The following is a 16191-nucleotide window of genomic DNA, read 5'->3' as shown; positions in this document are numbered from 1 at the left end:
CTGTGGTAAACTGATGGTAAATTATCGTACTTGGAGTAATCAAAATAGAAGGTGGTATTCTTTCTTTTAAGTGATATTTTCTATAATTCTCACGTCTGTGGAATATTCTATTGACTTGCAATAGTGTGGAATTTATAGAATTTAATTTTTGTGTCGGATATCTCAGTTTTTGAGATACCTATTTATTTATTTGCCATCTCAGTGAATCTGATGTGAGTTGTTTTCTTGGCTGGATCAATTTGGAGGAGAAAAGCTGCCCACTGGCAGCATTTTCGCCGGAGTTGGTCACTTTCAGGTTATAGGAGGACGCAAGGTTATTGACGACTTTTTATTATCCTTAATTATCCAAAGAATTGATCAAAAAACTACATATTTTTGACTTATTTAATAATTTTTATAATAATCATCACATTTATTCATAACAATAATAATTTATGGTAAAATTATCATCATACTTATCATCTATTATTAGAAAAATAGAACAATGCTTTCGGCAAGTTGACTTTTGGCACGATTTGGTTTTTGCAAAATCATTCCAACACATTTATTTTTTCTCTTCTAGAGTTAACCAATTTCGTTTGAGAGACATATCGGAAAAAATAATATTGTTCGTCCAAAATAATATTGAAAAATGATTAAAATGGTACAAGATGTATGGAGCTTATATAGGAAACTTTAGGAAAAACCAGAAAAACTTGAGAGGGGATAATTACTTTTGATCACCGCGTCAAACGAACTTTTAATAATAAGGTGGCCGTTGTTGGGAGGTGAAACATTTAATCCGTTCCCCAAAAACAATGTCCGCGGTCGCTATCTAGAGTGTCCGTTAGTCGGAGGTTCTTTTATATAGAAATTGTATAGGGGTAAAAAGGGGAAATCCAAAAACTGTCCGTAAATGGAGGTGGCCGCTAGTGAGAGTGTCCTTTATGGGAGGCTCCACTGTATATAGTATTTTAATTATACTATCCATATTCTAGAATCCTCACTTCAGGATATAAATTTAACAAAATTTGTAAATGCGATGGGGCCCACGTGAATCTTGCAATTGGCCCTTGTTTAAATTAAGTTTGACACTCCTGATTTAAGTCTTTTCAGTAGAGTATGAGGATTTCACGCTAGGCTTCTGTCGATTTACAACTTAAAGAAAAGGAATTGAGTTAAGTCTTATAAAAGGACAAGAGTTATAGCACGATGCTGAGTTAAAGTTATCTGTTGGCATTTTTTGCTTATTATATTTGACTCGCCATTTCTATTTCTAGTTCTTCTGTGACAAATTCTTTATTAAATAATAATGCTAAAAAAAAAAAAAAAATAATGAAGATTGAAGAAATCCCCCCAAAAAATACGAAACTTCTGCCGTAATTTAACTGTTTTTCCCTTCTGATGTCTTGTTTGTTTGGTATAGTCTGTACAGTCTTCATCAGAGATTAAATAAAATTCTTTTTTATAATATCTTTTTATTACGTTCCAAATCCTCTATATCTTTTTATTATTTTATTTTCTAAGCTGTGACAGCGAAAAGCCGGTCGGGCCCCGTTCTTCTTGTCAACACACAACCGGACTTAGTGGTTATAAGTTACTGTTAAACTTTAATACAGGCTTACCAGGAGTTTTCTTAATGGCCATATTACAAGAAGATTGAATATATCTTCTTATGAAATCAATGCAGGTGTTTAGTATTAAAATATAAAAAATACGTTATTTATTTATTTTTTCATCCATTTCTAATTCTAGATCCATTTTTTAGGACTTTTATGATCCGGATTTTATATTTCTGCTTTTAAATTAAAAAATTTTAGTGCGATAATTCATACGACTATATCTAAATGCTATGACAGTGTTCTATTTTACGAATTTTCTATAAAAATACGAATATTTAAGTCATATTTATTTCTTAACAACATTTTAAACTTTGTAAAATCGTCCATTTCATTAAAATTTAGTTTTTACAGAAAAGACTATCTTAAGACTACTGATAAAAACTATTTTTCTCTATCAAATAGAAGCTTAAAATGAAAAAATTCATTGTCTAACATGTTACTTCTTTCTAGTTAGGGAATCTTACTACAAAACCCAATAAATGAGTACTTACTTACATTACACGAAAATAATTTGGAAATTAGATTTACCTAACCCCAAAAATATTCCTAATTTAATTTGTATTTTATTCTAGAAGCGAAACGTAAAACTTGTATTTTATATTTTTTTTTTGCTTCCGCGGCGATTTTACATATATAGTACGTATGGTTCTTACAAGTTGACCTTAACGGGGGAGCCATAAAGACAGAATTTTATCTCTCATTTGCATATCGGGCGACAACGTTTACTTTTTAAATATATATTTTTTTTATATATATTAAAGTTGCTTGGCAGCTAAACAGTTTTTTAGTGTTTAGGAGAACCAATCTCTCCACATAACTTTTGTATTGGTATATTTACCGACAACCTTTCATAATAGCTATGCAAATTTAGCCGATGGATATGCATATAGCATATACTATTTATTATGTATTACAATATAATATGGCTAATATATATTTAAATTATGTATTAATCCAGAACTAAACAGTTCTCCATTTATCAATTAATTAATGATATCTTTTATTTCGTCTCTTCCTTCTAAATTCTTTTTGAAGTTATTGAACGGAAGTACTTCATTTCTCTGAGTTCCATCAAGATATAAGATTGTCTACGAAACAAACCATCAAACTTAATGCTGGCCGAAGTCCTCATATACGAGGTCTGTAAACTAATTTTTTTATTCAAAAAGAATTACAATTCTATATTGTCACCTTCAAAATAACTTCCTTCTGAAGCCACACTGCGCTGTGGAGACGTTTCTTCCACTCCTCATAGCAGTGCTCGAACTCCGATACTGGAATAGCCTTCAGCTGGTCGGTTACAGCCGTTTGAATGTTTTTTTCGACTGTTTTACTTCAGACTTGGGGCACAGTGCAACCGGAAACTCTTGCTAAACTTCAGCAGGCCTACGGAGATATAGTGTTTTGTGAAGAGCCCAGGTTTTTCGGTGGTTTATAAGGCATTTTCAGAAGGAAGAGGAGTCGATTGAAGATGAACCACCAAGCGGAAGGTCTTCATTTTCAAGAACCGATGAAAATGTCGACAGAATCCGGGATCTTGTGCGTTCAGATCGCCGGTTGACAGTCAGAATGATCGGGGAAGTGTTAAATTTGACTCACACCACTGAACAAGTGGGTGTTGCATCACGATAATGCTCCTCGTCACACAGCAATTTCAATAAAGGAGTTTTTGGCCAGTAAAAACATTCCTGTGGCTCCTCAGACTCCTTATTCGCCTGACTTGAGTCCTTGTGACTTTTTTTTCTCTTCCCGAAGTTGAAAAATCACTTGAAGGGAACTTATTTTGGGACAGACGAAAACATTCAAACGGCTGTAACCGACCAGCTGAAGGCTATTCCAGTATCGGAGTTCGAGCCACTGCTATGAGGAGTGGAAGAAACGTCTCCAGTGCTGTGTGGCTTCAGAAGGAAGTTATTTTGAAGGTGACAATATAGAATTGTAATTCTTTTTGAATAGAAAAATTTAAAAAAATCGGTCTCATTACTTAATTAACAGACCTCGTATTTTTGTTTTAAGATATCCTAATGTCTGTTAATCTGTCGTAGATCGAAGAAATAATAAACTATAATAATATATCGCTACAGCGGTACATATACTAAAAAGAGAATCTTGCAGTTGATCAATTTAGAACTCTAAAATTTAAAACATTTTGAGGGAAACAGTAATAGTTTAAAAAAAAAATGTAAAAATTATTGAGATTGGTATTAAGGTTAATAAAATCTCATAAATAAATCAAAGTTCAATTATTTTCTATGAAAAAGTTTAATTTTTATCTGGCTTTGCCTTAAATTAGAAATCCAATTTACAATTAAGTTTATCGCTGAGCTTCAAATGAATAACATTTTATATACGAGGGGGTACCCAAAAATAACCGGAATTGCGTTGCCGCGCATGGAGCTTATGTAGTACGCATTTCTGCCGCTAGACGTGTATAGCGCAATTCCTTGCCAGTTCAGTCCTGCCTGTGTTGTCTGCCTGGCTTGTTCTGTTCATCTGCAGTGATTGTTTTTACCAGCGCTGTTTTGTTCTTTTTTCGTTTTTTATGATGGCAAGTTTAAGTGAACAACGTGCAGCTCTGAAATTTTGTTTTCTACTCGGCAAAAATGCTGCTGAAAGTGTTTTAATGTTGAAAACAGCTTACAAATATGACGCTATGGGAAAAACTCAAGTATACGAGTGGTTTACTCGGTTTAAAAATGGCGACATGTCGATTGATGACAAACCTCGTTCTGGACGTCCATCAACTGCCCGAATCGACGAAAATGTTGAAAAAATTCGAGAGCTGGTGTTCACAGACCGTCGACAGACAATTGATCAACTGTCAGAGAGTAGTGGGTTATCTTGGAGCTCGGTTCAGCGAATTTTAACGGAAGATTTGGGGATGAAAAAGGTTGCTGCCAAGTTTGTTCCTCGAGTTCTGACTGACAATCAAAAAGAACATCGAGTTGAAACATGTCGTGCTTTGAAACAACAGCTTGAAACTGATCCAGACTTTCTGTCAAAGGTCATTACTGGTGATAAGTCATGGTGCTATGGTTATGACCCAGAAACAAAGCAACAGTCGAGCCAATGGAAGACGTCATCTTCACCCCGACCAAAAAAATGTCGTCAAGTCAAGTCAAACATCAAAACAATGCTGATTTGCTTTTTTAATGCCAAAGGCGTAGTCCATTCAGAGTTTGTCCCCCCAGGTCAGACCGTCAATCAAACCTTGTATTTGGAAGTTTTGAAAAGATTGCGCAATAGTGTTCGCCAAAAAAGACCCGATTTGTGGCAAACAGGAGACTGGTTCTTCCACCACGACAATGCACCTGCACACACAGCCATTTCTGTTACACAGTTTTTGGCTAAAAATGGCATGGTTCCGCTGCCCCACGCACCTTACTCGCCTGACCTGGCTCCGTGCGACTTTTTCTTATTTCCACGCATGAAAAAGGGCATGAAAGGTCACCGATTTGACAACATTGAAGAGGTCAAGAAAAAAACCGAAGAAGGAGCTGTCAGCCATTTCTAAAGATGACTACAAAAAATGTTTCGAACAGTAGAAGCACCGGTGGGACAAATGTATTAGTTGTAATGGAGAGTATTTTGAAGGGGATAAGGTTGTTCTGTAAAAAATGTGTAAATAAATAGCTTTTAAAAAATAATTCCGGTTTTTTTTGGGTACCCCCTCGTACTTTTCCGATGGATTACATAAACTAGGAAACGACAGTTATTATACTTTTTTTTTTTGGTTTACTTCGTGAAAAATTCTTTTAAAACATTCCTACATAAGTAAAATTAAAGCGCAGACTTAGTAGCTACTGTGTTTTGTTAAAAAAAAAAATTTAAGATTTTATTCCTTGTATTTCCATCGAAAGAATAACTCCTTTTATTCACTAATCACTGTTCCCAAGACTAGAAATTAAAAAAAATTATTATAACAAATAATAACTCGTTAACCTTACCCTAGCTACATTACAATTCAATATTTTTTTTTCAACTAATTAGAGTAAAAGTTCAATTAAGTATTTAAACAAAAAATAATTCTGTAAAATAATCAAAATTTATAAAAACAACTTGGGTAAATTAGACCTTGAATGCATTTAATAATTATTTTTGTAATATTCATTTTTTTTGCTTGGCGTAAAGTAAATGGTTTTTTTTTATTACTTTATCTAGTCACCAGTGGCATATAAATATTGCATGACGTGTTTAGTTTATCAAAAGTGCTATTCCACTTATTAGTAACTTCCTTTTTCTATGTCTCTTTTGAAGGCATGTACCAGAAATGACGCTGGATTATTCTCTTTCGTCATTTTGCATTTTATACGTAATTTAGGTTAATAATTTTTTTTTTTCTTGTTAAAGCAATTCTTTTAATGTGTTTTAAAGTGCATAGTAATTATTTGCAATCAAAATATTTCTCTTTTATTTTTATCTTTTAATTTCCTAGCTTAAAGTTTGTTTGTTATCTGGACTACTTAACTTTACTGTCTTGATTTTTACAATATTTTTATGTATTCCTCATTTTTCTGTTGTTTCTAAACTAATGTATAAAAATTTCTGTCAATAAACATTAGACTTTAAATAAGTTCATAGAAGGGCGCCACGATAGCCGAGCGGTTAAGATACTAGACCCGCAATGCTAAGATGTATTGTTGGTTTAGTAGGTTCGATTCCCCTGGTCCTAGGCCTTTGATTTTATTTAATGGTGAATACACAAAAAAAATCATTGTAATGTACGTTTTCTAGTCACCTCCGTTCACGACACCTAATTTGGGTACTTAGACGTAAAGACTGCCTGAAATAAAGGCATTACTTGTACTTTACCTTTACTTTGATAACATTATAATTTAAAAGATAATTAAAAAATGGAAAAAAAAGTTAAAAATATTCCAAGTTTAATCAAATTTCTTTATTATTATTTTCAGTGAGGTAACAATACGGTTATAGGAGCAGATTTATTATGTAAACAAGATTCGGCTCGCCGATCTTGGGTTGTGATAAATCAAATAAATACGCCGCTTACTAATTAACTTGGATTCTTTTTTCCCCAATCATATCTCTACATCTTTTTCTTCCATAATTACATTTATATCGAGTCAGTTTACTATATATATACATTATATTGAAACGATTATGTTCGATGTTTCTTTACCAATACGCGCAGGTTATTTATAAATCACAAGGTCTAAATATGAAACTATAATATATAAAATTAATTATGCAATAAATCTCCTTTTAGTCAGCGAAATAATTAAAATAATTTATCATTTTATGCAGTAAAATGTTTTAATGAAAAATATTTTAAAAAACCTGAAAATTATATTGAATAAATCATACGTTAAATGCCATAATTTGTAAAGACTTTTTCTATTTAAATTTTTGTGGATATTTTTTTAAAAAAAAGAGTTTTAGCAAAATTGTTAGCTTTTTATGCAGTTTCAAATTAGCAATTGTAGACTAAATGAATCTCAAAACTAGTTCGGCAATTTAGGATCGAGTCTTAGACAGAATCTGCTGCTATACTTAAATGGTCTTATGTTGTTTGTACTCGTAGTATACTCAAAAACCTTATGTTTTGAACAGTCGGTTTCGAAAACATGGTAACTTTTCTAAAAAAAAAAAAAAAAAAAAAAATCTACTGGTTGTAATTGTGGGCTGTTTTTTAAATTTAAGTGTTCACTAAAAATAAAATATTCTAAATATTTTAAAAAATTACTTTAACGAACTGAGATTTATATATATATAGATTTTTAAATTATGTAATTTGTGTATTTAAAAAAAAAAAGCAAACTTTCAACCAAAAAACCATGACCCATAAAATTTGGGTAATGTAGTAAAATAGTTAATACAAAATAAATTAAAAACAAAAAAAAAGTGTTTAATACAAAATAACCTTGTCTGGAAACCACAAACCGCAAATAAGGTTACCAAAAAAAAGCAACAGTACTAACTTTTGAATTGAAACTTGCTTGTTTTTTGTTTTTTTTTTGAATTGTGGTTTTAATTTTAAAAGACTAAGGCTGAATGGAAAAAAAAAGTAACGTATCATTCTTAAAGAAGAATGAAGGATATTCAGTTCAAAATAAGATCGCAATCAAAGTTAAGTGAATGCTCGTACTTATTGGATGGTTTCTAAATTGAAAACTATTTAAATTTGTAATTTAAAAAGCTTCCTTTAATGAAATCTGTGCCAAAATTAAAATTTCAAAATGATATATTAAAAATAAAAGTGGCATTTCCTTATTTATATGAGCAAGAATATATATGACAAGTAGTAATTTCCACTGAAAGCGTCTTTAAATGTAAATTAAAGAGAAAAATGAGGAAAATTTAAAAAGAAACGGCCCTTTCTCAGCTCCCTTCCATTCATTGAGTTTTCTTTTAACTGGTATTTTTTCCTCAATTAATTTAATACCTAAGTAAAGGGATTAGTAGTAAAGTGCTTAGAATATGATGGATTTCAGTGCGGAGATCATGGGTTCGAATCTAGCTGATGGTCCTTTTTTTTTTTTTTTTTTTTTTCCCCTAATCATTCTAGGGCAGCTCACTCAGATGTTGATGCGCCTAAATTACAAATGTAAATTTGTATAATTTACTTATAGAATTGTAAAATATTTGGAAATTTTATTTTGGATGAGATTTAAGATCACCACTGTAAACCAATTGCATCCAGCCGGCCTTGAATCCATCACTGGAGTCATTCCGCTGTTAATTAAAATCAAGTAAAACCCGACTGATTTTTTTTTTTTTTCTTATCCAAATTATTTTGTAATTTATTAATTTCCCGTCAATTAATTATTCGAAACTGCTAAATCATTGTTTCAGTTGAACGACTGATACATAGACGACAACTTAATACTTTTATTCAGGTCTGAACATGCTTCTGTCAAAGCTACATTTAAAGACTCAATTTTTGAGAATTTGGTTCAGGAAGTGGAGAATTTCGGATTCAACGCTCAAAAATTTCAGCATGTAATTTTTAGATTGTTGGGAAAGCTCTTAGGTACCCATTTTATATGTGCCTCTTTTAATGGTGGTTACCAGCTGTCCACCATAGTTTAGAGGGTATATTTAGGGATATATGTAATTATTATCTTTCCCCAATCTTTAAGGATGATATTTGAGTGACAAGGACACAAGCAGAGAGACACTTATTGGGCGTTCTAACGGGAATCCTGCAAGATAGCTTCTTTCCTGGCAAGCTTATTTTGTATTTGATTATACTAATCGTAAACTGATCGTTCTGCAATATTATATCTATTTATATTTTATTTCTTTATTCTTTGTATGCAAGGTAAAACATATAATAAGATAGGACAAAGTAAATTTTAACAAAGATTATCCAAAAATATAATCTTTTTTTAAGAAAAAAAGAAAGCATGCCATCCTATAATCCAATTATCTGTGTAAGAGGCTTTCAAAAGCTTTTATATTGTCGCTAAAAGATACCGACTGGTCATAATTTAGAGCAGATTCTTGGCGTGTCTTTTTTTTTCCTCACTTAAATAAAAAAAAGATAAAGTAAATAGAAGAACGAGGACCGGTTTCCATTGGATTGACAGAGGAGGAAACAAATCTACTTTGTCTTCGGTTACTGCATTGTGTGGTAACTCCTTTACCTGATGACCGCTAACTTCCTCACCCTTCTCCACCATTTTTTAGACGTACTTCAGTCTCAGTGAAGGCCCATTTATATATATATATGTATATAAAGGGAACTACTGGAGGAAGAAAACAGTTGGCCATACTGCTCTCTTTGACTTAACCATTATATCAGGACGTCTGGACTGCATTTCTTTATAAGTGGTTCTTAATATAGTGGAGATTGTCTCATAAAACTATTTTTAAAGGTTATCTCATTTTATTTATTTGTTTGTATTACAGAAAATATTCTGAAATATTTTTACTCGATAAAAGATTCTTTAATTTCTCTCAATATTTATTAGTCGAGACAATTTTTTTTTTTAAATTAATTGTTTTTTCTCGAAAATGAATTTTATTTTATTTATTTGTAGATTATTTTTTCATCTTTTTTTTGGTGACTGTTCATTTGTACGTATGAACTAATGTCATCTTCAGGGCTTATGCTATTTATACAATTTGCAATACAGGTTTACAGTTATATTGTAATATTACATTGTTACAATTTATAATATTACATTGTTACAATTTATAATATTACATTGTTACAATTTATAATATTACATTGTTACAATTTATAATATTACATTGTTACAATTTATAATATTACATTGTTACAATTTATAATATTACATTGTTACAATTTATAATATTACATTGTTACAATTTATAATATTACATTGTTACAATTTATAATATTACATTGTTACAATTTATAATATTACATTGTTACAATATATAATATTACATTGTTACAATTTATAATATTACATTGTTACAATTTATAATATTACATTGTTACAATTTATAATATTACATTGTTACAATTTATAATATTACATTGTTACAATTTATAATATTACATTGTTACAATATATAATATTACATTGTTACAATATATAATATTACATTGTTACAATTTATAATATTACATTGTTACAATTTATAATATTACATTGTTACAATTTAATATGAAAGTTTCAATAGAGCCCATCATTTCAGTACTTTATCTTATTGTAATTAGAAAAAGAAAATTATGAATTATTTTCCAAATTCTTTATTCTAGATACCCACCATTAAATCATTTTATTTCAAATTTTTTCTGCATCTTTCAGTGCAGAAAGATTTTTTCTGAATACAAATGCTATCAAAAAATAAAAAAATATTGTAGTCCTTAATTGTGTACGATGCTGTTAATTAAGACTAGGGCTATAACAAATTGTTCTAACTATTGGACTGATGTGTAATTGGTACAAGGTTACACTTGGTCTAACATGCTCGCTCCTCAGTTCTTTAATTCTCCTCAGAGAATTTGTCTTATTAATGTTAACATGACATTTAAATATCTTTTTATATTTATATATTTCTCTATTTGAGCCTATATATCTCTGTATATAAAACCATCTAATTTAATTTATAATTTTTATTTTGTTCTGTTTGCTTAGCACTTCGAGTTCCTAGAGAGATCCGATGTTTCTGTAATATGCCAGAATGTGTAGGAACAAATTATATGTGCAAATCGGACATGCTCGGATGTTTTTCACAACTTCTGCCATCATTAGATGTAGACCGAGCTGAACATGGCTGTGTCGATCTACTTCCGAGGTAATTATTATGAAATATTTATTATTATTTATTTAAAAAAAACGAAAATGCTAATGATTAGTTTATTTTTAAATCAATGTTCAAATTTAAGAGGATGTGCTGCTAAATTTTAAAGGAACGTATACACTATACTTCTAAAAAAGAAATAATCAAATTTTTTAATAAATTTATTGAATTACTTTCTAAAATGAAGTTTCAAAAACTGTACCGGTCATTTCTGAAACTTGAGAAATCTCTATTGCCGAATTTTAAAGTCGGAGGTGTTATTTAATTTGATAAATAGATTAACTTTGTGACTTAGTAATTTGATTCATTCGACTGGGAAGAAAAATTAATTCAAATTTCAGTGTTTTTCAATTTTATTTTAGCCAAGCTTTTGCCCTATCATTGCTGAAAAGTGTATTCGCCAAAAACGGTTACATTTGAATTTAACATAATTTAAGATAGCATTTAATATGGTGTATATTTTTTTGTATTTTATATTTATACATATTTATTTTATTTTTTTTGTACCCTCATGATGACTAATTAAACGTTGCATATTTTGATTACATATTTAAATTGCAGTTTTAAATATTTATTTATTTGTTAAGCTGGTTTAACCTTCAACAGTTAACCTTCGATATTAACGCACAGCCAGCTAACCATGTAAATAAAATTAAAAAAATAAAAATAAATAGCTGAAATCATCCATTGGCTCCTATGTACTCGATACAATCTTTTATATTCCAGGCGCCACGATAGCCGTGCGGTTAGAGAGGCGTGGTCCGCAAAGCTAAATATGTTATTGTGTGTGGTACTGGGTTCGATTCCTGGTCTCCTAGGCCTTGGATTTTTATTTAATGGTTAATAAAAGAGATTTTTGCAGTAAATTATGTTTTGCTATCCGCCTCCGTTTTACGGCATCTAATCGGTAGTTGAACGTGTTAAGCCTGCCTGAATTTTTATGTTTCTTAGCTTTTCTAGGGTTTCTTAAAATTTTTATATGTTACCCAAAAGCATCACAATATTTAGAGTAGTCTAAATTGTTCGGAACTCTCAGAGTAAAAAAGTGGGATATTGAATTCTAACCCAAAATTGAACCACCAAGCCACTGATAATTATAAATTTCAAAACAATACACATTTTCACCATTTCATGAATTCTGATTTCTATTTCTTGTTGAAAATAAAATTTTAAAAAAAAATGCTATGCTAACTTAAAACTTCCTTTAAATATTAAAGAAGATTTTACCGTAGAATCGTCAAAAAAAGAAGTGAAAGAAAAACTCAGTTTAAATATAGTTTAATAGTATAAATACAGTACAATAGTATAAATATAATATAATAGTATAAATACAGTACAATAGTATAAATATAATATAATAGTATAAATACAGTACAATAGTATAAATATAATATAATAGTATAAATATAATATAATATCATAAATATAATATAATAGTATAAATGTAATATAATAGTATAAATATAATATAGTAGATAAATATAATATAATAGTATAAATATAATATAATAGTATAAATGTAATATAATATAATATAATAGTATAAATATAGTTTAAATATCTATTGATTATTTCTATCAATTTGCTTTGCAGAGAGAAGAATATTGAATGCCAAAACGTACCGGGTAGCACGGGAAGTGGCCTGCAAGGTTCGTTGCTGTTATGCTGTTACGAAGATATGTGCAATCACATTGACAGCCCAGAAGCACGCAGTAAATTTAATGAAACTGCACATGGTAGGTTTTTAAATAACAAGTTCTGATTTTTTTTTTTAATTGTGAACAAAGAAAGTTAAAGTAATTGATGAACTTTCTGTCAGAACCAATAATTTTGAATTTATTTATAAATTATCAATAATAATTCACAAGTAAAATCAACAGCTTGTATGTAAACAAGTTGAACAAACTTCAGGGAAAAAGATTTTAAAAGATGTAATTTTTATTCATAGAAAGCGGAAATATTCAAATTTACTAAATTGAAGTGCGCCCAAAATACTATTTTTTAATAAAAAGACAAATATTAACTCAGTGGTTTCTTAGATTACAAGTATGTATTACAAATTACAAATGGATCTAAATAATCTCCATTTATTTTAATTCTAACTCATTTATATTCAGAGTGAGATATGCTTTAAAATTATTCGTGAAAGTAAAAGTAAATAAAAATAAAGCAAGATTATACTTAATAAATTAAATTAACTTTGTAATTAATATAAAAGTAATTAATATAAAAGTTTTAAACTATAAAAAGAAAGTGAAAGTAATAATTCTACAAAAATGGCACACAGGAAGGAATATCCTTATTTATGATTATTTAAGTGAAAGGCCGGTGCTGCTGTTAACGGGCGATGGCAAGTAAGATAAAGAGGCGAGGTTGGCTAGCCTACAGTGGGGGAAGACTTTTAGTAGTTGTTATGAAGTGGTTGGAAAGCTAAGTAAATAGTAGGCTAAAAACTTTTTAACAGTAGTGCATGTTTACTCGGAGTATAAACAGAGAGAAATGGTGTTTGGTGTTTGTGGAAGTGTATAACCGGGATCTGGGGATCGTCATCGTCAAGGAGTGCGCGCGTCTGTCTGTCAACATGCATACCAATACTGGCACACCATCAATGTGTAGGGATAAATTACTGGAAACATATACACTCACAGATTTTATATATATATATGTGCTCGTGTAAGTTACTTAGTAGGGCCTCACCACGTGGTATCCAAACATTCAGCCAAATCATTCACTCTCAGTCAGTATTCTCTTCTACTTTTGTTCTTATACATGAATAAAACATTCTCAACAGTTGGCAACATTGTTCTTATTATGATAGTTAAAACTAAATTCATTTAAATACAATATTGCAATTAGCTTATATTTCATAAAATATCTGTAGATATTGATTAAGAAAACTTTTGGGTTTACTAGGTAGATTTAATTTTAAATTGTATCAACCGAATTTAAATAAAATTTGTCCTTTTCTTAAAAAAAAACATAATTGTTGCTCTAACAATCTTAAAAAATCTGAGAATAAATATTCTATAGTACTTACCAGGAGTCGAAAAGAAAAAGTTTTTATTAAACTTATTAAAAGATGTTTTCTTGATAAAACTTTAATATTTTTATGATGAAGATCTTTTCAAAAAGTTCTAGGTCTTTGGAAATAAATCCAATCGCCTAGATAAAATCGTGCAGAATCTTTTTCAAGTAAATCGTGATAATGGTAATTTGAAAAGCAGCACCTAGCTCTTTGCTGGTTTCAGCTGTTATTATTATTAAAAGGGAATGAAAAAATTGAATTTCTAAAAAAATTTGCGTGCTAAAAAAAAAAAATTCAAAAACTAATTAACGTTATAAAAGCAAAGAGAAAATAGAAATATTAAAAAATTCAGAGTCACAAAAGATGTTTACAGATGGGAAAGTAGTTACATATTTTACCGCAAGATATCACTCTATTACAGTAAAGTAAGTAATGGTAAGGTTATAAAAATGGTTACAAGTAAGAAAACTTGAAATTAATTAGTGTTTTTGTCTTCATAGTTTAAAATATTAAAGCATTTTTATATTTTTTTTTTTTATCTTGATTAAATTTTTAAACCATATACAGAACACAGGTATTACGAATTTAAAACATACCAGCTACCATTGCTTGTTCTTACTACTATATTTTTAAATTGATTATGCTTTTTGATAAAATAATGAGCAGTGTTTTTTTGTGTTTTGTTTTAAAAAAACTAATGTAGGAATGTATCGTTAGGACTTAGCGTGTGTCTGTATCTCTGAGTAATAATATAATAATGTCCGGAGAATGTGTGTTGGTGTATATATATAGTGATCTTCATATCATAGCTATGGACCTCTCCTGCTGTGAAAGACCCACAGTTCTCCACCACATCTTTCTCCTGTCATCAAAGCTACTCGCCTTCACTATATCAAACAGGATATTTTTTTTTTCTCTTTCTTCTTTAAATCTCATTTTTATTGTTTTTAATGTTACATTAAATCCAGCTAGTGTATATCTCCTCGCTTATATGCATTTCATTTCTAGCCCTATTAATAGTTTTTGAATAAAGTTAACTAGATTCAAGAATAGTTCTGTATTTGTTATGTAATGTGTAAATATAGTTGTCATCAACATTTAAAAAGAAGTATTTAGGTTTAAGAATAATAATGGTACTAATATAATCGATTTGAAAGTAAATTTATCTTGTACAAGTACTTAAATATTTAAAGCAATTTATTAATAATGTCATCTTTAGAAGTTTTGTTGCTTTTATTCCGTTCAAGAGTTGAATTGTGACTATAATTTCTAACTACTGTTTTCTCAAGGTACTAATTCACAATATTTTCTTAAACTAAGAATATTTGAATCATATTTCTTTGTATAGAGTAGCCATAAAACTGTTTTTCCCTAGAAAAATAACAGGTAAAGTTATTGTTCTACCTGTATGAAATTTACAAAATAATTAATGGCGTTTTCGAAAAAAAAAAGAAGAAGTCTTCAGATATGGCGAACAAACTTAGTACAATATTACACGCTTTCTTAGATCAAGATGAGTTTGATAGCTGTTCAAGATTACACACTTCTTTGCATGATCTATTTCAGTCTAATTCTTTAAATTTTATAATTCTTCTTTAAGCTTAAACAACAAATTTAAATGAGAAACATCAAAAAGAGGTTTCAGTATTTGGTTCACAGTAACTTACAAAATTCGTTCCAATAATTTTTAAAGTATTCCATAAAATAGGAACCTATCAGAACTTTGGTAACGACTAACGGAGATATTAGAAATGAAATATAAACATTGATGTTAACTTAATGATATTGTAGATCTGAAGATTCAAGTCCCAGAGCTCTATAACTATTTCATTCTCTTGCAACAATATTTTGTTGTTATATATTTCATTTCTATGTTGAGTTTGCCATATAAATTGAAAATTCAGTTTCGAAGAAAGTTTTTTTCGTCAGGAGTTGGTAAATCAGAATGACTTTTTTTTAATGATGTTTTTTGTTTAACCTTTCTACATTGTAACTAAATAGAAACCTTCCTTCTCTTCTTAATAAATCAGTATTATAGTGAAGTATAATTTAGCGAATAAAATTAATGTAGAGAAACAGTTTTATTTATTTTATGTTTGTCAGCGGGATAATCCAGAACATGTATGTCTGCTACTTCTTCCTCTTCAACAATTTATTATCTTGTTGTCCTTTCGTGGGTATCTAAAATTTATTATGATATGATTATTAAATTTATACTGAAAGAGTATAATATTTTTCCTTTTTATTATTTTTATTCACATTATTTTGTGAATAGTATTCATATTAAATCGAGTTTTAAAGATTAAATATAGATTTACAACATTT

At 29.6% G+C, this 16191-nt stretch overlaps 1 protein-coding gene across 3 annotated transcripts in view; it reads left to right on the top strand.

The window, feature by feature from the left end:
• LOC141447230 (uncharacterized) overlaps positions 1–16191 on the top strand; it is a 106437-nt gene that overhangs the window by 86434 nt on the left and 3812 nt on the right. For all 3 annotated transcript variants that reach the window (XM_074114542.1, XM_074114541.1, XM_074114543.1), the window contains exons 2-3: positions 10676–10835; positions 12435–12577. In XM_074114542.1, coding sequence (XP_073970643.1) covers positions 10676–10835; positions 12435–12577 — 303 coding nt within the window. The remainder of the gene's footprint in view (positions 1–10675; positions 10836–12434; positions 12578–16191) is intronic.

This window comes from Rhodnius prolixus, unplaced genomic scaffold (genome assembly GCF_049639745.1).
Source record: "Rhodnius prolixus isolate KJV_2025 unplaced genomic scaffold, Rpr scaffold_7, whole genome shotgun sequence".
NCBI classification, from domain to species: Eukaryota; Metazoa; Arthropoda; class Insecta; order Hemiptera; family Reduviidae; genus Rhodnius; species Rhodnius prolixus.
Note: the sequence above shows the minus strand (reverse complement) of the source record. Positions and strands in the feature narration are given on the sequence as shown.